At 38.9% G+C, this 24,457-nt stretch overlaps 15 protein-coding genes across 15 annotated transcripts; 6 read left to right on the top strand and 9 right to left on the bottom strand. All coding sequences in view use genetic code 12, as the record gives it.

Annotated features, from left to right (window-relative positions):
- Positions 1–344: 344 nt before the first annotated feature.
- KGF56_004408 (uncharacterized protein) lies at positions 345–2,396 on the bottom strand (the record flags this gene model as incomplete). The annotated part of the gene is made up of 2 exons (XM_049325844.1): positions 345–700; positions 1,061–2,396. The coding sequence occupies 2 exons, from the start codon at positions 2,394–2,396 to the stop codon at positions 345–347; spliced, it is 1,692 nt and encodes a 563-aa protein (XP_049178481.1).
- An 845-nt stretch (positions 2,397–3,241) lies between these two features.
- KGF56_004407 (uncharacterized protein) lies at positions 3,242–6,925 on the top strand (the record flags this gene model as incomplete). The annotated part of the gene is made up of 1 exon (XM_049325843.1): positions 3,242–6,925. The coding sequence occupies one exon, from the start codon at positions 3,242–3,244 to the stop codon at positions 6,923–6,925; it is 3,684 nt and encodes a 1,227-aa protein (XP_049178480.1).
- Positions 6,926–7,245: 320 nt separating this feature from the next.
- On the top strand, positions 7,246–7,524 carry TIM10 (protein transporter; the record flags this gene model as incomplete). Its single annotated transcript, XM_049325842.1, has 1 exon — positions 7,246–7,524. The coding sequence occupies one exon, from the start codon at positions 7,246–7,248 to the stop codon at positions 7,522–7,524; it is 279 nt and encodes a 92-aa protein (XP_049178479.1).
- A 169-nt stretch (positions 7,525–7,693) lies between these two features.
- On the bottom strand, positions 7,694–8,509 carry CYT2 (cytochrome c1 heme lyase; the record flags this gene model as incomplete). The annotated part of the gene is made up of 1 exon (XM_049325841.1): positions 7,694–8,509. The coding sequence occupies one exon, from the start codon at positions 8,507–8,509 to the stop codon at positions 7,694–7,696; it is 816 nt and encodes a 271-aa protein (XP_049178478.1).
- Positions 8,510–8,822: 313 nt separating this feature from the next.
- Positions 8,823–9,767, bottom strand: ERV29 (Erv29p; the record flags this gene model as incomplete). Its single annotated transcript, XM_049325840.1, has 1 exon — positions 8,823–9,767. The coding sequence occupies one exon, from the start codon at positions 9,765–9,767 to the stop codon at positions 8,823–8,825; it is 945 nt and encodes a 314-aa protein (XP_049178477.1).
- A 792-nt stretch (positions 9,768–10,559) lies between these two features.
- On the bottom strand, positions 10,560–12,688 carry KGF56_004403 (exosome non-catalytic core subunit; the record flags this gene model as incomplete). The annotated part of the gene is made up of 2 exons (XM_049325839.1): positions 10,560–11,256; positions 11,772–12,688. The coding sequence occupies 2 exons, from the start codon at positions 12,686–12,688 to the stop codon at positions 10,560–10,562; spliced, it is 1,614 nt and encodes a 537-aa protein (XP_049178476.1).
- A 150-nt stretch (positions 12,689–12,838) lies between these two features.
- On the top strand, positions 12,839–13,312 carry KGF56_004402 (uncharacterized protein; the record flags this gene model as incomplete). The annotated part of the gene is made up of 1 exon (XM_049325837.1): positions 12,839–13,312. One exon carries the CDS (start codon positions 12,839–12,841, stop codon positions 13,310–13,312), a length of 474 nt encoding a protein of 157 aa, XP_049178475.1.
- Positions 13,313–13,414: 102 nt separating this feature from the next.
- KGF56_004401 (uncharacterized protein) lies at positions 13,415–14,347 on the bottom strand (the record flags this gene model as incomplete). The annotated part of the gene is made up of 1 exon (XM_049325836.1): positions 13,415–14,347. The coding sequence occupies one exon, from the start codon at positions 14,345–14,347 to the stop codon at positions 13,415–13,417; it is 933 nt and encodes a 310-aa protein (XP_049178474.1).
- Positions 14,348–14,671: 324 nt separating this feature from the next.
- On the top strand, positions 14,672–15,760 carry HGH1 (Hgh1p; the record flags this gene model as incomplete). The annotated part of the gene is made up of 1 exon (XM_049325835.1): positions 14,672–15,760. One exon carries the CDS (start codon positions 14,672–14,674, stop codon positions 15,758–15,760), a length of 1,089 nt encoding a protein of 362 aa, XP_049178473.1.
- Positions 15,761–15,817: 57 nt separating this feature from the next.
- TFG1 (transcription factor IIF subunit) lies at positions 15,818–17,707 on the bottom strand (the record flags this gene model as incomplete). The annotated part of the gene is made up of 1 exon (XM_049325834.1): positions 15,818–17,707. One exon carries the CDS (start codon positions 17,705–17,707, stop codon positions 15,818–15,820), a length of 1,890 nt encoding a protein of 629 aa, XP_049178472.1.
- A 428-nt stretch (positions 17,708–18,135) lies between these two features.
- On the bottom strand, positions 18,136–19,413 carry ERG8 (phosphomevalonate kinase; the record flags this gene model as incomplete). The annotated part of the gene is made up of 1 exon (XM_049325833.1): positions 18,136–19,413. The coding sequence occupies one exon, from the start codon at positions 19,411–19,413 to the stop codon at positions 18,136–18,138; it is 1,278 nt and encodes a 425-aa protein (XP_049178471.1).
- Positions 19,414–19,572: 159 nt separating this feature from the next.
- On the top strand, positions 19,573–20,925 carry TYR1 (prephenate dehydrogenase (NADP(+)); the record flags this gene model as incomplete). Its single annotated transcript, XM_049325832.1, has 1 exon — positions 19,573–20,925. One exon carries the CDS (start codon positions 19,573–19,575, stop codon positions 20,923–20,925), a length of 1,353 nt encoding a protein of 450 aa, XP_049178470.1.
- A 62-nt stretch (positions 20,926–20,987) lies between these two features.
- On the bottom strand, positions 20,988–21,422 carry ARL1 (Arf family GTPase; the record flags this gene model as incomplete). The annotated part of the gene is made up of 1 exon (XM_049325831.1): positions 20,988–21,422. The coding sequence occupies one exon, from the start codon at positions 21,420–21,422 to the stop codon at positions 20,988–20,990; it is 435 nt and encodes a 144-aa protein (XP_049178469.1).
- Positions 21,423–22,310: 888 nt separating this feature from the next.
- Positions 22,311–23,024, top strand: KGF56_004395 (uncharacterized protein; the record flags this gene model as incomplete). Its single annotated transcript, XM_049325830.1, has 1 exon — positions 22,311–23,024. The coding sequence occupies one exon, from the start codon at positions 22,311–22,313 to the stop codon at positions 23,022–23,024; it is 714 nt and encodes a 237-aa protein (XP_049178468.1).
- A 124-nt stretch (positions 23,025–23,148) lies between these two features.
- ZUO1 (zuotin) lies at positions 23,149–24,438 on the bottom strand (the record flags this gene model as incomplete). The annotated part of the gene is made up of 1 exon (XM_049325829.1): positions 23,149–24,438. One exon carries the CDS (start codon positions 24,436–24,438, stop codon positions 23,149–23,151), a length of 1,290 nt encoding a protein of 429 aa, XP_049178467.1.
- Positions 24,439–24,457: the final 19 nt, after the last annotated feature.

Raw genomic sequence — 24,457 nt, 5'->3', positions numbered from 1 at the left:
CGCTCTGCTCGATAGTGTTGACACAAACGAATTTAATTACATCACTTCTCTCTCTAGCCACATACAGCCACGCAGAGTCGTCACCTCCATTGCTCTCATCGCAGCCGCCCCTTTTCCATCCGATATTAAGACCTGTCATATAAAATATTATTTCCGCTTTCCATTCAATAAAGCGCTCCTTTTTTCTTGTCATCTACTGCAACACTTGATAACTAATAAATGCTCATATACAATACTGTTATGTGTACGAGCACCAGAAATTTCTCTCTCTCTCTATTACCTTGTCTGTACATTTATTACAATCTATTACTATCATTATCATTATTACTCATATTTTTCTTTTCTTATGCATATCTCAAGTCGATGTCAAAATTATTTTGTAAATTAGTTTGAACTAGTCTCATGATATTAGCATCGAAATCATGCTTCTCATCATTTTCTGGTTCCTCTTCAGGTTCGTTTGGCTTTTTAATCTTCAATTGATTAGTATTATAGCTCTTACAGTATTTACATTTAAGCCCTAGTACATGGTATGGACAATTTGATTTTCCCTTACAATCGTTACACGTGATTGTACAGCTCCATGTATTATACGGATCAGGCATTGGACTCTGCGAAATCTCTTGGTCAAGGAGCCGAAACTGATTCTCAACATTAGCAATCGATTTCTTGCATATGGGACATTTGTAACTATGCTTCACTAGCTCATCATAACAATGTTGATGTATTGAATGACCACATTTCATAAACACAACCTTTTGAACCAGTGTAAACAAATACTCATTGCAAATCGTACAGTTGCAGTGGGTGGTATTTGTGACACACTTGTGCTTATCTTTTAAATCTATCGAAAGACAAATATTGCAAATATTACAATGAAAATAATCCTTGTCTAATCCTATCCCCAACCGACATATTCCGCACTTGTCGCAATGATATATATCCTTACTTGGATCATCGTCGTATAGTACACATTTTTTACAAAAATAATTAGCCAATTCTTTTTCGCAATTGACGCAATAATTCGTATCAATGTCTTGTGGCGTTTTGCAATGCATACACAAGATATGTTTCACTTGGTTCCTAATCATTTTGTGACTAGTAACCTTGGCATCATGACAAAATGGACATGTAAACCATTGACGACAAGTTGTGCACTCCAATTTGCAGTTACGCTGGTAGTGTGGACATCCAAGAATATTGTTTTCTTTATCAAAATAAGTAGTACGTTGATCTTCCTCTGTGATTATCACTTCATCATCATCATCATCATCATCATCATCATCATATTTTTCTTTTTCTTCTTTTTCTTCTCCTTTCTCTTCTTCTTCGCTGCCTTTATGAGATAGAGGTTTAATTACATCTTTGTTGATGTTGTTATCAACTGACACAGTTTGCCCAACACTGGAAAGAATCTGTTTCTCATCTAACAAACTAGACAATTTCTCCTCTTCATCTTTCAACTGTTGGTTAATGTACTTAAAATAATTACCCATCATCAATTTGGTCATCAATTTGTTTTTATGTATTTGCTCAATGTCCAATTCCTGTATGGCCAAAATCTTACTCCTCAATATTTCCTCTTTCTTAAACTCTTCCATCGAGTTAAGCTCGGTTAGCTCCTTGATGACTTTTTCTGATAATCCTTCAATTTGATCTAAATTGTTAGTTGACACATCCTGGTGTTGGCTGCTGGCAAAGTTGCTAGAGTCGTCGATATTGGTTCTTCTTGTGACTTGCTTGATAAACTTTGCAATATATGCCTGACCGTTACTAATCACCTCACCAAGTCCAATAGCGTCGGCAACTTTCCTTATCTCCGGATCCATTTCCTCCTGCAAATCATCCTTTGCGTATCCTTCGCCATCCCCCTCCACCACCTCTTCTTCTTCTTCTTCGTCATCGTCTTCGAATTCACTAACATCTTCCGCCGGTAGTATAACGGCACGATGTATCACCTCTGTTATAGGCTGTAGTCTATCCAAGACAGACGTCAAGTCATTTGAAAATTGTTTAATTTGTAACCGCGCATGAACAATTTCCTTTAACGAAACCAATATCGGCGGGGCGTTAAGAGCCAAATCCTCTTTATTATAGTTTCTATAATATGTCTTATACTTGTCCAACTGCTTATTGAACTCACTAGATAAGTTTTTGAGATCAGGTAAATTAAGATTAACCTTGTCAAAAAAGTATGTTAAATTGATTTTACCAATTTGATCCAAATCACGGGACATAGCGTTGAATTCACCTTCCTCCTCCTCCTCCTTCTCCTCCTTCTCCTCCTCTTCTTGTTTTGGGTCCACCTCTTTTGGTTCTTCACCTCTTCTTTTCTTACCTAACACATTGTCATTATGACCATGAACGGTAGATCTATCAGACACTTCAACGCTCATGGCTTAATTGCACCTTGTCAATAGAGATTATATATTACCAAGCTTTTTTTCTCATCACCAAAAGAAAAAAAAATATACTGTGTGCGTCGCTACCATGTGCTCTCCACAATCGGATGTCGGTCCTTTTTTCACTTTTTAGTTTGGCCCGCCCCCGTAGAGGAGGTTGTGAACAAATCGTTTATAAAAACAACTGCAAATCCATGATTTTAGATTCTTACTTGAGAAACGGCACTATTTGAAGAAAAAAAACTCGTGGGAAACTCAAGAGAAAGAGACCCAACAAGCAAACAAAATGGTAAAGAATAAGCCTATATAGTCTGCTGTAGACACGGAGTCCCCCCCTCCTGCCAGAGAAACAAGCGGAGCACAAACATGTTTCAAAGTTATACTTACACATAATTGCATATTACAACAGAAACCTATCACTATTTGCTATCACACACAACAATTGCCCTATCATTATTGCTATCGCAAAAAAATTACCTCTCACTTATTGCCTTAGAGATTTTACTATCACATCATTGCATTTTTCTTTTTCTTTTTTTTTTTTGCAATTCTTGTTGCTACCAATTGCAGCTCGCTAACTAAGTGGTGCCCACTATAAAATGTTCACAGTTAACGGTGCCTAGATTGTTGTCTCGTTACCGTTGCCATATTGGAGTCGTGTAACTGAAACAATCGTTCTATGATTATCACCCCAGTTATAAAACGGATTTTGATTTAGAGGAACAGTAGTAGTAGCACAAGCGGAAATAGGTGAGTAGGACAATAAGCTACAGGTGAGTAGGACAATCAGAAATAGGTTCGAGCACCAGCGGCAACAGGTTTGAAAATAATCCTGCTATATGTTCAAGGTAGATTCTGATTCCGGGAGCTCTTTGCGAGGGAGACGGGTTGATTTACGCGAAGGTCTATCACCTAGAAGCATCGCTGTTGATGGTCAACAACAACAACAACAACACTCATCTCAATCGAATGACACAACAGCTATCAGGCAAGAAAACAATGTTCCGAGTATAAGAGAAGAGATTCTACAAAACGAGGCAGATTTTTTGTCTACACATACCACTGGCTGGATCCATGGCTTTAAAGTACCCTATTCATTAGTCAGATACTACAAATCGGAAGAAAAATCAACAAAGATTGAATTGGACGCAAGCAATCGAGAGTTTCAGTATTTGTTCCACCCCAAGTTTCACCTAAACGAGATTGAACATTCGGGGTTTGGAAGAAAATCGTCCGACGCTTCAATTATCGAAGAGGAAGAAACCACTTCAACAAAAAATTACGACAGACTCATTGCCCCCGACGTCAAGATTGATGCCTTTCTAGGGTACCTCTCAATTCCCAAGATATTTTTCAATGTCCCAAATAGGGTGCGAAAGAATAAGCGTCATTTAAAACTCATGTCGGACGTGCCGCAAATATGTTATCAAACATCGTTTGCTCTCGGGGATATGACTTATGTCTTTGGTGGATTATTCGTTTCAAAATACACCGGCTTTGAGCACTTGGGTTTACCCGAAAATATTGATCTCAACAAGATTTCCGTTCACTTTCCTTACAAAGTGCCTCCCTTTCTCGATTCAAAACTATTGACTAGTCCCTTTTTACACAAACATACTACGTTTTTCCAATTCAACTCGATAAAGAACACCGTGACAGATTTGGATACATCCAATACAACAGATTTCCCGGGTAATTTTTTGTCCATGGTTGCCACACAAATTACTCCAAAACATTTCTTTTTTTATGGTGGCTTTGATATTGAAACCGAGTATGTTCGCTATGAAAGCAGTATCGATAGGTGGCTAATCCTGAAGAAGATCGTAATGAACAAGGACGGCTATATCTTGGATACAACTAATTTCAAATTCAAAAAAATCAAGTTGGAGCTGAACAATCCTTCGTTTCAATTGGGGAGAATTGGGATGGGTTTATGTTCGAATATATACGATCCCCTGCATAAGGATAGAAGTCGGGCTTCGTCTGATGTAAAAGCAGCAAATATTGGAGGAGGAGGAGGAGGAGGAGGAGGAGGAGGAGGAGGTGGTGGAGGTGGAAATTGGCCTTATGATGCTCAAAGAGCAAACCTGCTGTCACATAAATCTGGTGATTGCTCTACTACAAAATCCAGTCAAACGACAGCTTCGGATCTTGGTTCGACTTCTCCAATTACGCGTCAAAACACGAGAAGATCGAGATCTTCTAAGGAAAAGGACTCGCCTACTCCGAGGAGTATCATAAAGGAAACCGAACAATCTCTGGAAGACAATAAGTTGCAGCCTTCACATTCACAATCAAAGGAAATTAAGCATCACGAAGACCCAACGGCAGTCAGGTCGATATCAAGCAAGTATTCAAATTTACAAAAAGTGACTACATCAAATTCCTTGGACTCTTCATTAAGTGAGTCAACAGGAAAACATTCATCTAGTGGTTCCATCTCGTCTCCAACTAATTCAAGTAAGATGGAAAAGTTTAAAAACAAACTACAAAAATCAAATTTGAAAAACACTTATTCTCAAAGTGTGAGAGATCACAGGTCCAATTCCGTTAATAATAGTTCTGGCACAAGTAGTAGAGCCGTGTCTCCAGTGTTGATGAGTGCAAGTACACCTTCTATTGGTGGTCCCAGCACGACATCTGTTCAAGCTACTTCCTTTTCTTCATCTTCTACTAATGTAGCGGCACCACCGCCACCATCAACCGCCGCCGCCGCCGCAGCGGCAACTGGAACTGGAACTACAGCATCTGCAGCATCTGCAGCAGGATCCGGATCCGGATTGGGATTGGGAGCGGGGTCTTTTTTGAGAGCAGGTGCCACCAGGGTTTCTCTGATTATTACAGGAGGAGATTCATATGTATCACCAACATCCACTGCTCCCAGACGTGTCACACCCTTACTTCACCTTCACACTGGCTATGGTAATAATAACAATAATCGCGCAAGAAACCTGGAAACTGGTGTTGAACGGAGCAGTGACTCCCCATCAACTTTTTTGAATCGCAATTCTCCCAACCAGTACAGTAGCAGCAGCACAACGCCGCCATCCTATGTAAGGCAGGATAAAGATAAAGATATCATTGAATTTGAAAGAGCTGAAGTGGAAAAGAAGAAAGAACCTTCTTCAAACAAGAAAGACCAGGAACAGCATCTTTATCAAGTTCTCGAATCAGATTCAAGCTACACTGATGCTGACGAGGACATGTTTCATCAAACAGGTAGTAAAGGGAGAACAGCAAATGCAAATATTTTGTTTAACGACGCTCTCACCAACATATCAGTTTTTGTTTTTGGTGGGTTTTACTTGAACGAGGTGGAAATCACTGCAGATGCTGATGGACAATTGCTTCAAAAATTTGTAGCCAGTGATGACCTATTGAAGATTGATCTACCAACCAAAGACGATCGTTCAACATCACTTTCGGATGTATGCTTTTTAACTAGTACATTAGTTACCAAGATTGGTTCAGATCCTAAAACTTGTGATATTGTTTTAGAATCGAACGGAGTTTGGCCCAGTCCCCGAGGCTACTTTGCTTCTTGTATGATTGATTATTCTAGAGGTATTGATGAGAAATGTGCTTTGGACCTTTCCAAGTTTGAACAAACTCCTGCGCACGCGGATTATTTGAGATGCGCTGTTTCCATTGATGATGGTGCTACTACTACTACTACTACTACTAGTGGTGGTGGTGGTGCTGGTGGTGGTAGCATGATGAATTCGGTCAAAACAACAGGGTACAAGGCGGGCGGCTCATATTCGGGACGTACATCAATGGTCATGTCCGAGGAAGAGCAATCACAAGTTCAATGTTACTTTGGTAGACGAAACTTAATAGTACAAGGAGGCTGTGATGAAAACAACAACTTCTTTGGAGACTTTTATAAGTTTGTGTTTGATACTTGTACTTGGGAGAAAATGACAACTTATGTGTATGACTATTATGAAAAACCATTAGCACCTGGAGAAGATGATGACAGTTCGTGGTACAGAAAGGGCAAAGAAGTGGAACACCCCGAGTTGAAGGAAGCAGAATTAAGATCATGCCATCATACTTGTTTATATTACCAGAACGAAGAGCGAGACTATTTGTTTTTTGTTGGTGGCGTATCCAATGATTATCTAAGATATTTTGACAAAGTGCCATATGATTCTGGGAAATTCGATATTTCCAGGTTGAGCAGGTTGCCATTAGCAACAAATAATCCTAATCTTATGAGAATAGCCGTGTTTAGTCTTCAAACTCAAACATGGAGATTCATGAGGTATTTTTATGATGCAAACCATGCAATAACAGACTCTTATTTTGAGAGGCTAGAAGGAAGAGAATGCTTTATGAATGCAAGAATTTCACATTTGGCGGGTAGTACAAGTTTGAATGGTAAAACAATTACATTAGCTCAAGGGTTAGTGGTTATTGCACCCGAAAAGAAAAAGTTTTTGCGAGAAATACAATCTGAGCTACCTACAGATGAGATATTATGGGGCGGTCACATTCAGTTAACCTTTGCTGGTCTATAGGTTAGTATAATGTATTGAAGTGTAATAATCTAACAAAGAATAAGAAGAAGAAGAACAACAACAACAGCAGCAACAACAACAACAAACATTCAGTAGAACCATTAGGATGATTACGACTTAGTGGAAGGCTATATGCCAAAGGTTTTCAATGCTGGATCGTTTTGAAGTCATCGAGCTGAAACGGTAAAAAAAAAAAAAAAAAAAAAAAAAAATTTGGCAGAGGGCAGAAAAAAGAGTGAAGAAAAATTTCATCCAATTATTCAAACTTGTACCTTTCAGCAACTTCAAGCAACTTTGAGAAAGAAAAGACAAAAAGTAGAATGTTTGGATTAGGCGGTTCTTCAGCTCCCCAACTATCATCTCAGGCCAAACTTGCTGCAGCGGAAGCTGAGTTGGACATGGTCACTGGAATGTTCAACGCATTGGTCTCACAATGTCACAATAAATGTATAAGCAAGCTGTATAGTGAAAGCGATCTCACAAAGCAAGAACTGTTATGTCTTGACAGATGTGTTGCTAAGTATTTTGAAACCAATGTTCAAGTCGGTGAGAATATGCAGAAATTAGGTCAAAGCGGTCAATTCATGGGTAGGAGATAAAGTGGTTAATAAAGAAAAAGAGCAAAAGAGCAAAAGAGCAAAAGAGATGGGTGGCTCCTTGTTAGTATTATTTGTATATATACATGGAATATATTAAGAAAATGGCGGTGGGGTGTATGGTGATACACACATAAGCTCTACTACTATTTTTTTTTCTTCCGTCTTCTTCTTAGTTTGTTTTTGGCGCTATTGCTCTTAATATCCGCAATTTGCAGCCCTCGAGGCTATTTAGCTTGGGCCTAACATCAAGCCATACTTGGTTATTCTCTCCATTATAAAAGTCAATGACATACTCTACTTCGACGCCACACCTGTTTATTGTCCAGTCATGTCTGTCGAATGGCGGCTCTTGACCGGCAATTTTCAGTTTGAACCAGGCTCTTGGAGTCAATCTTTTAGAGTCCCCCTTGAATGAAGTCAACGTTATGCCTCCGCATTCTTTCATAGCCTTGTCACAATTTGGACTTTCCCACATCATTATATGTTTCCATGCACGTTCATTCACGAGATTGTGAATGGGCACAATAACTTTCATATCCTGAGACTCAGGATTCCAGTTTTTACGCTGCATTGCTTCAAAAAATTGTTTTTGACTAGGGTATATCCAGTTCATATTTGACGCGGTCCTAGGTATAGAACTAATCTCTCTCTCTGTAGGTAAATCGACATTGGAAATTGTGGTGTCTTGCAAGGTATTGTTTATAGCTGACGAATCGCATGTCTTGCTTGAAATAGGGGTTTCTTCAATTGCATCTGTAGTGATAACGTTAACTGAGACTTTATCTAGCCAGGCCTGTCGACTTTTGTGATCAACGGGACAAACTGGTTGATCTTGATTGGAAAATGGTTCATTATCCGGGTTAAAATTTGTTCGCTGTAGAGGAACTTCAGATCCCTTTTTGGGTTTCCAGATTAGTTTGGATATCCATGTAGATCCAGTTGTAAAATCCACTGGACACTTTGCTTGTTCGTCCTCTACTGCCATGCTTAATTTTTCAAAGTTACAGGGGGAGGGGGGGGGGAGTTATTAATGATTTAAATTTTTCGCCAATAGGTCATTTTTCGCAAGCTCCAAATTTGATTAGTAACAAGAGATGAGCTATACAAGATGAGCTTTTCAAGATGGGCTCTACAGGACAAACTTTACAAGATGGACTCTAGAAGATAGGCTCTACAATTGAAAAAAATATATCTACCATATCAACATCGATTGATTTTTTATCATTCTTCTTTTAATACTACACCTTTTATTTTTTTTCCCTCTTATTTTTGGCCCCCTGTCCCCTGCCATGACAGGTTTAATAGATTTTCTTCTTTTCGTCAATGGAGAACTCTCCAGCTCCAGCGTTAACAACCAATAACAAGCCTCCAACTATTGACAACACTTGGAAGAATTCGTATCTCAAGAAATCTCTTCTTGCATCTCTTGATTCGTATGCCCAAAACTGGTTTGTAAAGATGTTATAAAAGAATAACATCAATAATATCATAGCAGCAGCAAATTTCGTCTTATAGCCCACAATTATTGATGTGCAGGATACTAATCCCATCAATATGATCACTACTCTACCAATTGACCACTTTGAAGAAAAGACGAAACCCAAGAATAACAAAACCAACAATATCCTACCGGCCAATAAGAAATACTTTTTATTATCTTGGTTGTTTAACATTGGTAAACCGGGCATGTTCAAAGATCTCTTATCCCTCACGATAGTATCGGAAAAAGCCAAAACTAGGCCTCCAACAACAGACAAGTTCCTCAATATGAATTGAGGATCAAACAATAAGCCATAAGCAACGCCTTGAATAATAACAACAAATATCAATGCAACTGTAGCAATATTGTTCTTTTTTCTAATAATGACCAAGGTAGATGCTATCGACATGATCAACATGTTATTCACCAAAAACGCAACAGTCAACCATCTCCAATAACGTCTATAGTTGTGCAAATAGTACACCTGTTCACTCCATTGACTAAAGATTCTTATGGTGTCTTCATAAAAAGTAGCTACCAAAAAGGCTCTTCCAATGGCTGGAACATATGGTTTTAAAGGCTTGAAATAGTCGTCAATACCGTCTTCAACTTTCTTACTGAATTGCTCAAACTGCTCCAAGGGAGATTTGGAAGTGGAAATTGGTCCAATATGTGCATGTGGTTGTGGAGGAATATTTGATGGATATTGTTGGTGAGGTGCTCCAAATTGATTCTGAAACTGATTTGGCCCACGATATGACATAATCACTTATTCACTAGTAATAACCCTGATTTTTTTTCCCTAATAAATATATAAAAAGAAAAGTAAAATTTATTCAAAAGACTCTTAATTCTTTCTAATGGCTTCTAGTCTGCAATGTGTGTATATCCTGCCACTGTGTTACTTTTGATTTGTATATACAATCAAGTTGAAAAATAAAAAGGACAACGCAGTTTGAACAAATGCGAAAATTTTGAAAGAACAAAATTTTATTTCCGTTTTGGGATGAACCCTCAAAGTGGACATCAACACTATCGAGCAGAGCGAGATAGTGGAGAAACACTGACTAGCTAAAAGGATCTCTGAAGAACATGCTTATTACTCTTACTGCTTATTGCTCTTACTGCTCATTTCTCTTACTGCTCACCTCTCCTACTGCTCACTGCTCTTACTGCTCATCTCTCTCACTGCTCATCTCTCTCACTACTCATCTCTCTCACTACTCACCTCTCTCACTACTCACCTCTCTCACTACTCACCTCTCTCACTACTCACCTCTCTCACTACTCACCTCTCTCACTACTCACCTCTCTCACTACTCACCTCTCTCACTGCTCACCTCTCTCACTACTCACCTCTCTCACTGCTCATCGCTCATTTTCTTTGTTGTTGTACTTCTATTTCCAGCTATACCCCTACCAACTATTACTATTATCACCCACACGAGGGCCATAAAAGACCCAGGCTTAATCTATACTCCAAAACCTTCAATAAACATAAACCACAAAAGCATATAATTACAAAATTTCGCCTATTTCAAGATCCTCTTCACCATCACTTGACTAGTTTCGCTACCCTTGCGTTTCCGTGTTTCCTAACCTCCATATCCATCAAATCTTTTATCCTATGACTACCAGCAATCGCAAGGCTTAAAACTTTCTCTAAATTATCCAAGGGCATCTTATCCTCCAACATCAATAACGCCAATTTTTCACTCTTGCCTATAACTCCAATCGTCAAACTGCTGATCTCGTTCTCTTCCAAATTGTTCAAGTCCAACAATGGCGATTGGTCATATAAACCACAGCTTATACTACTAACATAATCATACATTGCTATCCCAGAATCCATCAAGGCTAGTGTAATCGAATTAGCCACAGCAGCAAGCATCCCACCATCCTGACTCAAAACTTGAACATTTATTATTATACTGGTTCGTGGATACAAGTGCAATAGTATCAGTTGTTCAAAAGTCCTCTCCAAAGTCGTTCTCAATTCAGTTAACCGCTTTTCACTTTTAGATCGTTTCTTTCTTTCAAATGTGGAAAAATTGGCAATTGTCAAGTTCACCTCCACATTAGCTTTTTCTTGATTCATTTGTGCTCTACTAGCGGGCTCTACAGGACCCGTAACCGTACAAATAACTTTAGTGTTTCCTTGCTCAACATAAGATGATCCATCACTTGAATTGGGATGAGTATTGATCATACATTTAAACCGGCGTAGCTCATTCCACCTTCTCCCGTCTACTCTCAACCCTTCAGGTGAATATATTTCCATTCGTGACATTTCACTTCCATATATATACACACACACACACTCTCTCTCTCTCTCTTACTATAATCTTTAGCTTAACGGGTAACCTTGATAACTTCCTTCTTCTCTCTATGGTGAAAAAAAAAACCATAGAAACGCTCCCAAGTGTATCGTAAAGAATGCAATGGTATCAAGAGTCAAGTAATAAAGCTTTATACACTGGCTATAAATTGATGTATACAGATACAATTACTTAGGAAGAATACTAGACTAGAGTTAAATAATGCGTAGTCAAAGGTGTTTTCGCCCAAAAACTCTAATTTGTAAGCACTGTACAACCAGCAAGCTTGTGACCCTGCCCACAAAATTAGAATAACAACTCCATTCAATTTTCTCTTTGTAATTAAACTTGATTTGGTTAAAAAATGTGGTAAAAAGATCATGAACCAGATAAAGTACTGAGATGTGATAACTTTGTTGAATGTCACAAACGTGAATGTTTGTATGAACAAACACGAGAGCAAATCCTGTCTTGCTAACAAAAGAGGAATTATGATCCCTGATAACGCTAATTGTGGGAGAAAGGCAACTTTCTCAATATCGAAATAGCCGTATAAAGTTAATGGCGAGGACAATGGTGTCAAGGCCGACTTATAATATAAAAGCATGTTGTAGACGGAAAAATTGTGTCTATGATCTAGTCTCGTAAAATGATAAAAATATGAATTATCCAAAAACTCTCGACCGTATGCCAAATGCATTATTGCAGTCAACGTGAGAAAAGTCACAGTTGTCATTAACAAATATTTCATATTCTGCCAGTTTATCAAGTTAAGTACTGGTAATCTTATAATTGGGCTCGTGTTGTTCGTCAAGTAGAGCATGATGCTGGGTAAGTAGATTATTGGGTAAATCTTAAAATGTATAGCAACCCCTAGCCAGAATGCAGATGTCCAAATGTTTTGTTTACCAACTATATTATATAATGATAACATGATCATCAGCGTCAAAATACTTTCAGATGAACCTCTAGTACTTATCGTGATTACCATTGGGTTCAATAACCATATAGAAGCAAACGCTAGGTTTTTATTACTTGACGCAAGGGGATTCTGGTTGATCAACAATTTGGCAATAATTACGCCAGTGATTATATCTCCAACCATGAACAAGACCTTACCAAAATGGTACCAGGCCCCACCCCAATTGTTGGGTAGTAGCATAAGCGCTAACATTGGAGTGTACCTATAAGTTTCTCTGAGATAAGGCGACTTTCCTTGATAAACATATCGTGAAGCATCGCTGAACACAAAGTAATCTATATCAGTATACCGCACAGGCATATATTCATCCTGATACAATCCAAATGCAAAAAAACCCAATCTCAAGGCAATTGCAAGCACAATAACAAACGATAGGCTCACCATCTTCCACCGCTGGTGGAGTGTTCTTCTGAAAATAATGCAAAAGTGGAAAGTGGAAAGTGGAAAGTGAAAATTTAAGCTAACCGCCCCAACTTTGAGTTTTTTTTTTTCCCCTTTTCTTTCCACTTCTTTTTCATTGTAGAATATGGCATCATGGCAAATCCACAGGACCATGTTTACCAGGAGTTCTTAAACTATTCGTGGGAAGATTGTACTGAGTATCAGAAATATTTGAAGGAACTTCAACAATCTGAAGTTGCTGAAGCTGAGTTAAGTCAGCTAATAGATCAGGCAAAGTCCTTTTTTTTTTGTCAAAAAACCGGCCATATCTTGAACTTAGAGGAGTTTGAAGATTGGAAGCTACATAATGATGATAAAGAGGAAAGTAAGCTGGAAAAGGATACAAATAGACTAGTAGAGTCAGATACATCAGTTTCCACGAATAATGTCGAGACAAAAGTTGGTGACGATGATGACCCTCCTTACTCGTCAAATTATCACAATTTGATAGAGCTCATAATGTCGGGGAAGCCAGTTCCTGGAATCAAACCAATACCTGATGTCGTGTTGAAAGATCAAGGCTCGATCTCGCATCAACTGCAACGGACGAAACCATGGGAAAGATAAACGTTAATAATTTATGAAAAAAAAAAAAAAGAAAAAAAGGTCAAGATCCTACTCAATGCTTTCCTTTCTTCTTTTTCGTTTAGTTAAACCTCTATAAAATTACTACTTATGTCCGTTATTGGCAAAGAATCTCATAACTGCTTCAAATGCGGCTAATGCTGCCGCATTTGCGGGGAAGCTTCTCAATATAGAAGGCAAGAATCCTCGAGTATATCCCCTTAATCCTCGCATATTGTATATATATCTCACTGCATCCATGTAGTGAGGAAATTTCTTGTTCAGCGGTATAGGAGAATCTGTCATTATTGTTTGTTTAACAACATCGGCAGGATATGCAAATATCCAAAATACCGTGGCGCTCAAACCACCCGACCAGAAATTGATTGACGGTTTTGACATCCTTGTGTTTTCCTCAAACCACCGAGTAAACAATTCATAGGAACCCCACCAGAATATGAAATTAGTTCGAAATACCATTGTCGCGAATAAACCACTGTATATCCCCCTGATTCCTGAAACACGATACAATTTAGTTGCAACATCTATAGGTCCCGTATACTGTTTACTCTTTGCATCGTACTGCACTTGTAGTCGAGCTTTGAATTGTTCAATTGGCGCAGCTACAAAACTCACAGTCATACCGCTACCTAGCCCCGCAACAACGTGTCCCATTAACGGTAATTTGGTATCATCAGGGTAGATATACTCTTTTGTCCATCGCCTGTACACATGCAAAGAACCAAGCATAACCGAGTCCATTAGCACCCAGCCAACCAAGGGCGGTGTAAAACCTTTGTATAAACCTAAAACACCTTCATTTTTCAACGTTTGAATCAAACAATCCATTGGTCCTTTGAATTGGCCCTTGGGAGATGTTTGCAAACGCACTTTAATTGTATCAAAGGGATGTCCAACCAAGTTTTTCATAACACCCAGGGCCATTCCTGCTACAAATCCAAGGTACTTTGAAGGTTGATTCGGTACATGGTTGTTGTCGTTAACCCAAATCTCCTCCTCTCTCTCCGCAATCGACATTTCTTTATCCTTGAACCCAGTTGGTTTGTGTTTTGCGGTGAAAATGACGCACTATTTTCTTAGTAGATCTATTTCCCCATAGTAGTTTCTTTTTGAGGGTGGGGGGGGGGGGGGAAGGATCTTATTTTTCATCCACTGCCGGTATCGGCCAAAATTTTTCACTTTACGAGAAAAGCCGCATGTACGTCCGCTTTTGGTAATATCTTCCATCTCATCTCATCTCGAACAAAGAGTGAAAAGTTTATAAAGTCATCGCGCAAGTTTGAGGAAAGTAAGTAAGTTATTTGCAACTAAGATTTCGCGATTGGCGCGCCATAGCTTAACATGCCGACGGAACTAGAGGAATTGGTTAGTTTCCTACATTCACCTCAGCCAGCTGTTGTTCAAATAGCGTTGGATAATTTGGTGGGATACTCTACTGGTCCTAGTCAACAGATCTTCAGTTACGATAACTATGAAGCAATCAAAGATTTGAAGAAGTTGAGTAGTTCTAATAGCAGAACACTAGTCACACAATCCGTTACAATCCTTGCTAACTTATGTGAGGATACAACAATGCGAAACCTCATTGTAGAGGACCTTGATTATTTGAAAGATTTGTCTACAAGGATTGTTAGGCTCAAAAATTCAAACGCAGATTTAATGTGTATTTTATTGAATAATTTGGCCAAAAACGATTTAATTAACAAGATCTTGGATTTTGAATTTGAGCCCAGTGAAGAGGAAAAGCAAGTTTTTAGCTCAACGAAGATAATTGACTGTTTGATGGATTGTTTTGTAAAGGGGCATGATCGCAAGCTAAATCCATATGCTAACTATGACTATCTTGCCTACTTCTTTGCAGATTTATCGCGTTTTCAACAAGGTAGATCTTACTTTGTGACGGAGCAAACGTTTGACCAAGTTGTGCCAATATCAAAATTACTTGTTTTCACTGAAAAGTATGACGATAAGATTCGCAGAGAAGGTGTTGCTTCAACTATTAAAAACTCCTTGTTTGATACCAATGCACACATGAAATTGTTGACAGATCCTAAAATAAACATTTTGCCTTTTATACTTTTGCCCTTGGCTGGACCAGAAGATATTGATGAAGACGAAATGTTTGATTTGCCGGAGGAGTTGCAGTTATTACCATCTGATAAGCAGAGAGAACCTCTCAGTGGCATCCAATGTATTCACCTAGAATCATTACTTTTATTATGCACTACGAAACCAGCAAGAGAATATCTTAGAGAGAAACAGGTGTATTCTATTATCAGAGAGCTACATAAGGCAACTGATGTTGAAGAGGTTATTGAATTATGTGACAGAATTGTGCAAATGCTAAAGAGGGATGAAGCACCAGATAATGCTGAAATAGAGGCAATCGAAAGCGACGAAGATGACGACAAGATAGTTGAAATAGTATAATCAAGTTATTTCATTCTTTTCCTTTTTTTTTTTCTTTTTTTTTCAATTCTATTCTTTTCACTCTCTGAGTGCTAGTTTACCGTCCACTAACTTCAAATTTTGTTTAACAATCCTAATAATTCGTTGCTTATTATTTGGATGCGCGTTAACCCTAATCTTCAACCCAACTAATAACTCTTTGGTCGTGAGTGGTTGATCTTTTACTATATCCAATACATCTTTCACGGTAACCAATAAATTGTCTGGTCCCGCATCGTTTAAATCAAATTCTTCGCCCGCGCCTGTTTGACCAAGTGGAGAGCCTGGGGTTGATGACACGGGGGACGCTTCCTTCTTTATTTTTACAATAGTATTGTTCCCATCTTCCAATTTGATTTTTTTCTTTGGTGATGCAATATCAGGGCTTGGCCGCTTTCTGATGCTTGGAGACCAATCGCCTGGTGGCAACGTACTTAGAAATTCTTTTGGTGCAGTCACAACAACAAATCCGTCACCAAGGTACGTTGCACTAATTTGTCGTCCAAATGATCTATTTGCAGTAGTCGCATTTGTTGTTGTTGTTGTTGTTGTTGTCATCGTCGGTTCGGTACTATTACCGTCCTCGGTTTTCTCTTTCTTTACTTGTACTTCATTCTCACTGTCCTCCTCACTCTCTAAGTCGGACTTTGATAAATATGGCAAAAGTTCTCGGTCCTCATCATCGCTATCATAAATACCGCCCTCTCTCTTGTTTAAAACTTTCATCAACTTCTTACCTTCCTTGTCAACTTTTCTAGATTTCTCTGTCTCAAAAAGATCGTCCAAATCGTCGTCAACATCGGCATCGTCCTCAGCGTTCAAATGAGCTGCTTTCAACATTTCTTTCTTTATCTTCTTTTCTGACATTTTATTTTCTTCTTCATCCCCATCCATTATAGGAGCCTCTTCATCGTCGGCAAACTCTTCTTCAAAGTCTAAATCATCATGATCGGAGTCTCTATCATTCGCTACACTGGCGTCACCACCACCCAAGACCGTCCTCATTCTTCTTCTTTGTTGTTGCCCTCCTCCTGCCTCGCTTATTACTCGCCCATTGGCTGAAAGCGAATTGTTTCTAAATCTCTGATCATACGATCCTGATGCTATTGATTCATTTTCCATATGCTTCATTAACCATCTCGGCAGACTAGAGTTTTTCTCCATTTTTGCTTCCGCCTCTTCTAAAGTTAATGTGGCATACTTATTTCTTGGTGTGAATCGATATACTTTTTCTGCAGGAATCATCTTGAAGCCATCCTTATCAAAGACAAAAAGAACATGCAGCAGCTCCGTTGATCCTGCTTCATAGTTACCCACATAAACGTTTTTTCCGGTATAGTCTTCAATCACCCAGGGATAATGCTCTTCGTATCTCAATTTCCTTTTGCCTTCGTCCATTAGGTTAACTTGTCTAGTTTTCCTCTTGAATAAATTCTTTTTGCTTTTCCGTGCGCCTCCATCAGGGGCCACTTGTGACATGTCAGCTTGGTTCTTATTATACTTGGGCTGCTCTGGGAATGCCTTGTCCTTACTACCAGCATTAGTAGTACTATTCTCCGACAGCTCTTTACCATTGGATTTCACGGTCTCCCCACCTGCTTCTTCTTTTGCTTCTTCCTCCTCTAACCGTTTTTTTTCAGCTTCCTCTTTTTCTCTCTTTCTTTGGTCTAATTCCTGACGTGTAAGATGATACTGCATATTCCTTGGATCCTTCCTATGTAGCCTCACGGGTTTTTCAAAATCGCTCACTATATCCACATCATTTTTGGAGGCAAGTTTCATAACATGTATTCGAACATGTTCATCGAAATCTTCAGGACCGCTCGATTTCAATGGTATGGTCTGCCATATCTCGCTCTGGCTAGTACCAGGCTCTTCTTTTACCGCAGGCTCCTTCTTGACTTGGGGTTGTGGTGAATTTAATGACATGATTGCAGAGTGGACATTTGAAATACTCTACAGATTTATGAATTCTAGTTGATTTTTTTTTATGGCTTAATTTTTTTTTTGAAGACATTCTAAATGTCGCGTTGAAAAGTGTCTGAAACATTTTTTGAAAAGTGTCTGAAGGTCGTAATTTAGTTTACGACATGTCAATAAAGTATTTAAACAAGAATACCGTGAAACGTTGTGAGATACTATTTAGATGTCGTTGAAGTTAATCTTCAAACGCACTGCATTTCTACAAAAGTCAATAAGCAATAGAGTGCACTAAAGACAAGGACGCAACTTGTAATAAAAGAAAAAGAGATAGGGCTGTAAAAATAAGATGGAGTGAGAAAAAGACATTCTGTGACTAAATGGTTTGATTGATCTATTGTATTACTTGATACAAAAAAAGTGTTTAATATGTGGCATTAAAGGCCTTGGTAGTCCATTGGGTCCTCTTCTCTCAACCCTTCTCGCTCCTCATGCAAATCTACCCAATGTACATTGTTATACTGATTTGGTGTCTCCTCTGTGATACTTTTGATCTTATCTACAGATTGAGCTAAAGCGAGAACAGCAACAGCATCATAACCCCCAGCGCCAGGAACTAAGCCTCCTAGACATCCATCAATGCTGCTCACATTATCCAAAAGTTTGGTTTGCTCTAATGGTTCAACAGGAACATCTGCTTCAATTGACAATTCACGCAACCCCTGTCGCATATCCAATATAGAATTTTGCAACTCCTCCATTTCAGTTTGGCCAAGCGGACTTTCGCTTAGTGATTGCTTGTTTGCACTCATCACGGCTTTCATGAACCTGGTATTGGCAGAATTCAACTTCACATAAACTTCAGCGCCTTTTGCGGGGTTGTTCTTTTTCCATTCAAGTATTTTTGTAACCATTTTTGGAGTTTCCGAGCCTCCTGCAATGTCTCCCATTATTAACCGTACACTGGCTGGTAAAGCACACTTTTCATGTTTAAACTGCCAACTCTGCTTAACTTTATCCTTGAAAAGTGCAGGATTTGTCTCTAAATCATTCAAGACCTTATTAATTACACTTGGCTCAAATCGACGATATATAATTGACCCATATATTGCTGCCGCCACATCAAATCCTGATCCTATTTTCTTCTGAGCTAAGCAGTGAGCTACTTGAACTAAATTGTGTAACAAATCTGTTGATTTTTCACTACCTGGTTCAAAATGCGATAATAGTGCAGCTGAAAGAACAGAAACTAACCCAGCAGATGACCCCAACCCAGTCTTTGGAACATCGTTTATACGCTGATTATGGAAAAGAAACGATTTCTTGTGATTCTCACAAGTACGTTTTGTAGTGTTGTTCTGTGAATGATATCCAGGGTCCGAGTAAATCGTTATGTTTAAATTGAAACTCTCAGCAGGTTGCACATAAGACAAGATGGTGAGCAAAGTAGCTTCTATAAATGGATTTATTCGAGAGTTTGTCTCAATTGGCTTGTAGCAAGAAGGTTCAATTCGATATTCCCACTCTCCTTCCCGAAACTGAGGAGATGAAATCTTCACCATAGATATATTTGTGCTGCTCTCACTTTGATTCAATTGTATAATAGCATGCATCCGAGATGAAAGAGCAACCACATACGCATCATAGCTTGGATCGAGCACCAAATACCCTCCAGCAAGAAGTGCCTTTCCTGGTGCACTGAAAGCCCTTGACATAGTAGAAACACTTCACTATGATATATCCACTAGACTGAATGAAAAAAAAAAAAAAATGGCCTAAATTGTTTTTTATTTTTCGTTACATTTGTTATACAATACAAAACCTATAGCTTATTTGGTACACAAACTATAGTCTTTGTATTTGCTGGTGGTTACATGATGACGATCAATGAGAGACGGGATGAGTCTGAGTCATTCAAAAAATCCAAAGTTATTGGTATCATTGGACTTGGGGATATGGGACTTCTTTATGCTAGACGATTTAGTGAGGCTGGATGGAAAGTTATAGGTTGTGATCGTGAAGAATTATATGAAGAATTGGTATCCAAGTACAAGGAAGAGAAGTTTGGACTCAAACGTAATGGTCACTTGGTCTCGCGAGAGTCAGACTACATTATCTATAGTGTAGAAGCTGAGAACATTGATAAGATAGTTGCCACTTATGGTCCTTCGTCAAAGTATGGCGCAATTGTTGGTGGACAAACTTCTTGCAAGGCTCCTGAAATCGAAGCATTCGAGAAGCACTTGCCCAGTGACACTCAGATAATATCGTTACACTCCTTGCATGGTCCTAAAGTCAACACTACAGGTCAACCTTTGGTGGTTATTCGCCATAGATCTACTGATGAATCGCTACGATTTGTGAAGTCACTTGTTTCGTGTTTGAACTCCAAGTTGGTGGAGTTGACAGCAAAGGAACATGACAGGATCACAGCCGACACTCAAGCAGTCACCCACGCTGCGTTTCTATCCATGGGTGTTGCCTGGAGAACATGTAATCAGTATCCATGGAAAACACCAAAGTGGATAGGAGGTATAGAGAATGCAAAAATAAACATATCTCTACGAATATACTCCAACAAGTGGCATGTTTATGCGGGCTTGGCTATCACGAATCCATCAGCACATGACCAAGTAATACAATATTCCAAATCGACAACTGAATTATTCACATTGATGATCCAGGGCAAAAAGGATGAATTGAATCAAAGGTTACAAAAAGTGAAAAAGTTTTTGTTTCATCATATAAACGATCACAACCTTTTATTAGATGACAGCGTTTTAGAGAAATTTTCATTAAACAAGACTCCACCCGAAGGTAAGCAGCCAAACTCCCATCTTTCATTGTTGGCTATAGCAGATAGTTGGTACAATTTGGGAATTGTACCGTACGACCACATCATTTGCTCAACACCCTTATTCAGAATATTTTTGGGTGTTACTGAATATGTCTTTTGTACACCAGGGTTATTAGAAGAAAGCATAGAGGTTGCTGCAACAGACTCGACATTTCGGCAGGATGATTTACACTTTACAATTGCCTCAGAAACATGGGCGAAAATAATTAAGTTTGGGAACTTTCAACTTTACCGTGAAGAATTCAACAAGACCCAGGCTTTTTTCCAACCTATGCTTCAAGAAGCAAACGCAATTGGTAACGAGATGATCAAGACCATTTTGGAACGTGTCAAGGAAAGGGAAACATGGGAAGAAGCAAAACAAAAATAGAAGAAGAAGATAAAGAGTTGATAAAGGGTTGATAATCCAAATTATGCTGTAGGCTATTTAATTTACAATTGTTCATCCTTGATGACATCCATCAACCAGTCTAAACCCTCTGTTAAACCCTCACCTTTTATAGCACTTGATGCAACGATACTCCAGCTTCGATCTTTTAGATCCGTTAGACTCAAAGCATGCGATACTTCCGCTGCAGTCATTGCGCCTGGTTGATCCTGCTTATTGGCAAATACTAATAGTGCGCTATCCTGTAGCTCTTCCTCTTTCAACATCGTATGCAATTCCTTGCATGCAGTATCGATACGATCCTTATCGGTTGAATCGACCACGAATATGACAGCAGATGTATTGCTGTAGTAGCACCTCCAATACGGTCTTATCGAGGTCTGTCCTCCAAGATCCCAGATATTCAAAGTTATATTCTTATACTTTAGAGTCTCCACATTGAATCCTATCGTGGGCTTGGTTGTTACAACCTCGCCCATTTGTAATCGATATAGAATGGTTGTTTTTCCAGCACCATCAAGTCCCAATATAAGTATCCGAATTTCCTTATTAACCCCCCAAAGCTTAGCAAACACATTCGCAAAACTAAACGCCTGTCCCATGTCAAGTTAATGCCCCACAATCTCCAACTACAGCAACTACAGCTTCTCTTTTGAAAAGCCTTGTATCGTAATAAAAGAAATGTATGTGTTTGTATATTTTTTAAAATTCTTTTTTTCTTTTGGGGCTCACTCACTGTTGAGATGAAGGTTCCAGCAAAACCTTCTTTTTAAAAGAAAAGAGTAGTTGGAGAGGGACGAGGGTATGTAAAGAAGGTAGAGAAAAGGTTATGTAAAGAAGGTAGAGAAAAGGTTATGTAAAGAAAGTAGAAAAAGTTATGTAAAGAAAGAAGAAAAGGTTATGTAAAGAAAGTAGAGAAAAGATTATCTATCTAGAGGGGTGCTATTGGTACGTACTGTTAAATGTATGTGCGGGATGAGCTTTTCATCTCGCGGCCGCGTAATTATAAATAACGCCTCGGCACCTTTCCTCTAGCTGGTTATTTTCTGGCCCATAAAGATTGTAACGTATTGGCGCAATGTAATGCCCGTAGAATAAGCGAAAAAATAAGTACGTTGAGAAACTTGAATGTTTGTGCGTTGATTAGTCTGAAAGCTCACTGATAAAGTTTACTTGTAAATTTCTCTGGTGACTCTTGATACTTTTAAGTTGTATAGGTGATTTTTATACAAACAATTGTTCAGATACTGGTAACTTTTATACAAACAATTGTTCAGATACTGGTAACTTTTATACAAACAATTGTTCAAGATACTAGTTTCTCTTTTGCTTTAGACACATTATTTCTAACAAAGCTGTACCTACCCATGAGTGACCATCCTAGAGGTATTCTAAGAAACAAGTCTGATAACGAGGAAAGTGATGAACAATTGCAACACCATCTCGATCATTTGGACAGACAAGAAGTTATCAAGAACACTAGGCTCAATGCGCAATTGAGAGCCAATTCTACAAGAGGTGATGAAATCAGAGCAAAGATTGCTCAAAAGAAGAAAGAGCACCAGGACCATGACCATGACCATGACCATGAGTCCCTGCCATCACATGAGCACTTGAAGTGGGACGAAGTCAATATATACAAGAATGAGCAAGAGAAGAGCGCTAAGATGAAAATAGACGAACCAAAAACACCGTACGAGGGAGGATTCAATCCAGAAGGTGAGTACTATCGAGACGACGACGATGATGAAAATGCTACTGCCAATGTACAAGTGGTAGACGAACAAGATATTCCCGAATTCGAATTGGGAGAGGGAGAATACGATAAAGCGCCACACCATGTTCTGGCATCGCTCCATGGTGGCCAAGTGATCAAAGAGCAAAATTCAACCGACAATGTAGATGATGAAGAAGAAGTTGAAGAAACACCTCTTTCAGCTGAGGAGAGACATAAAAGATTCGAGGAGAAAAGAAAGGAGCATTATCATTTAAAAGCACTTCCTTTGAAGCAAAATATGGCTATTCCAGATGATGATGACAATAACGAAGAGCAAGAAGAAGAAAAAGAAGAAGAAAAGTAAACTCTTTCTTCTTTTGTTGTTTTTTTAATTCCCTTTTGCCTCAACACACCTTGACTAGTCAACGTATTTAATGATTGAAATTTACAAAATCCTCTTTCCTCTTTTTTTCTTTCTTTCTTCCCTTCTATACTTGGAAATACTTTAAATATGAACCATCCAAAGAACCGGCTGCAACCAACTCTTTAGCTGCGCCCGTAATTACTGCCTTAGTAGAAGCTGCATCAGCGTCTTTCAAACTATCTGCAACTTGTCCCAATTTAATATCATCAAATTTTTCAATAAGCAAATCAACATCAGCATCGATATCACTGCTCTTGGATGCATCTCCGAAATACTCACTGTCCTTGACTGCAGATCTAATGCTTCTCTTATTCTTCTTTTTGGCGGCTTTGGCGGCTTCCTTGGCCTTTTTGGAACCAGCTTTGGCAATTGCGGCTTCTTCTGCAGCCTTTTTCGCAGCAGCTTCTTCTTCAGCCTTCCTTGCAGCAGCTTCTTCAGCAGCTTTCCTCGAGCCAGCTTCCCTATCCCATTTCTTGGCAGCTTTGGCCTTTTTGGCTTCTTCTTTGAAAAGTTTGATTCTTGGATCTTCACTATATGCTCTTTCCACTAATGCAATAAGTCTTTTATTGTCTTCTTGTTTGAATTTTTTTCTTGCTGCTACATTCTTGCGCTCAATGTAACGCTTGTGATCTCTGTTGGCAGTGTCGTCAGGAACATCTTCGTCTTTGAATTCAAATGTCTTCCAAGAATCAAATTTACCCCAAAAGTTGTAGAAAGCATCAACTTTGTCTTTTGGAGTATCCAAGTCACCTAACAACGGAACGGGCTGTTTGTTAGAAAATCTACTTTCACTTTCAAATACTGGTCCCCAAGCTTCAAAGAAATCATATTGGGATTTTGGATTTGGGGGCTTTGCGTCAGCAGCAGTATCAATCGAGTCATACTGTTTTCTTCTGACAGGATCCAACATAACTTCAAAAGCTTTTTGAATAATCTTGAAAAACGAATCGTGTTCTAGCCCGCCACTAGCGGACTTCTTGTCTGGATGGTGCTTCAAGACTTGTTTTCTATGAGCTCTTCTGATTTGATCTTCGTTCGCTTTGTATCTCAAATGAGATAATCCCAAAACAGCGTATAAATCAGCAGTCTTCCATTCTCTTGGATCATGAGCTAGCAACTCCTCGCTTTGCTCCTCGTCTCCCAAGTCTTCATCTTCATTGGACTCTATTTGCACAACATTTTTTTCAGCTTCTAATTTTTCAAACTCTGACCAAGTATGGCCCCTAAGAGTTCTAGATGCATGTGCTAAGAAGTAGCGTCCAACAGGTTCAATTGGACGACGAGTTGGGGTACTGTATTTCCCAACAGCCTTAAAACCTCCAACATCTCCCTCTGGTAATACTATAGTTGCCATCTTTTATCCAAGTATAACT

Source organism: Candida oxycetoniae (genome assembly GCF_023343755.2).
Source record: "Candida oxycetoniae strain CBS 10844 chromosome Unknown scaffold14, whole genome shotgun sequence".
Lineage (NCBI taxonomy): Eukaryota > Fungi > Ascomycota > Pichiomycetes > Serinales > Debaryomycetaceae > Lodderomyces > Lodderomyces oxycetoniae.
This window is presented reverse-complemented; position numbering and strand designations above follow the sequence as displayed.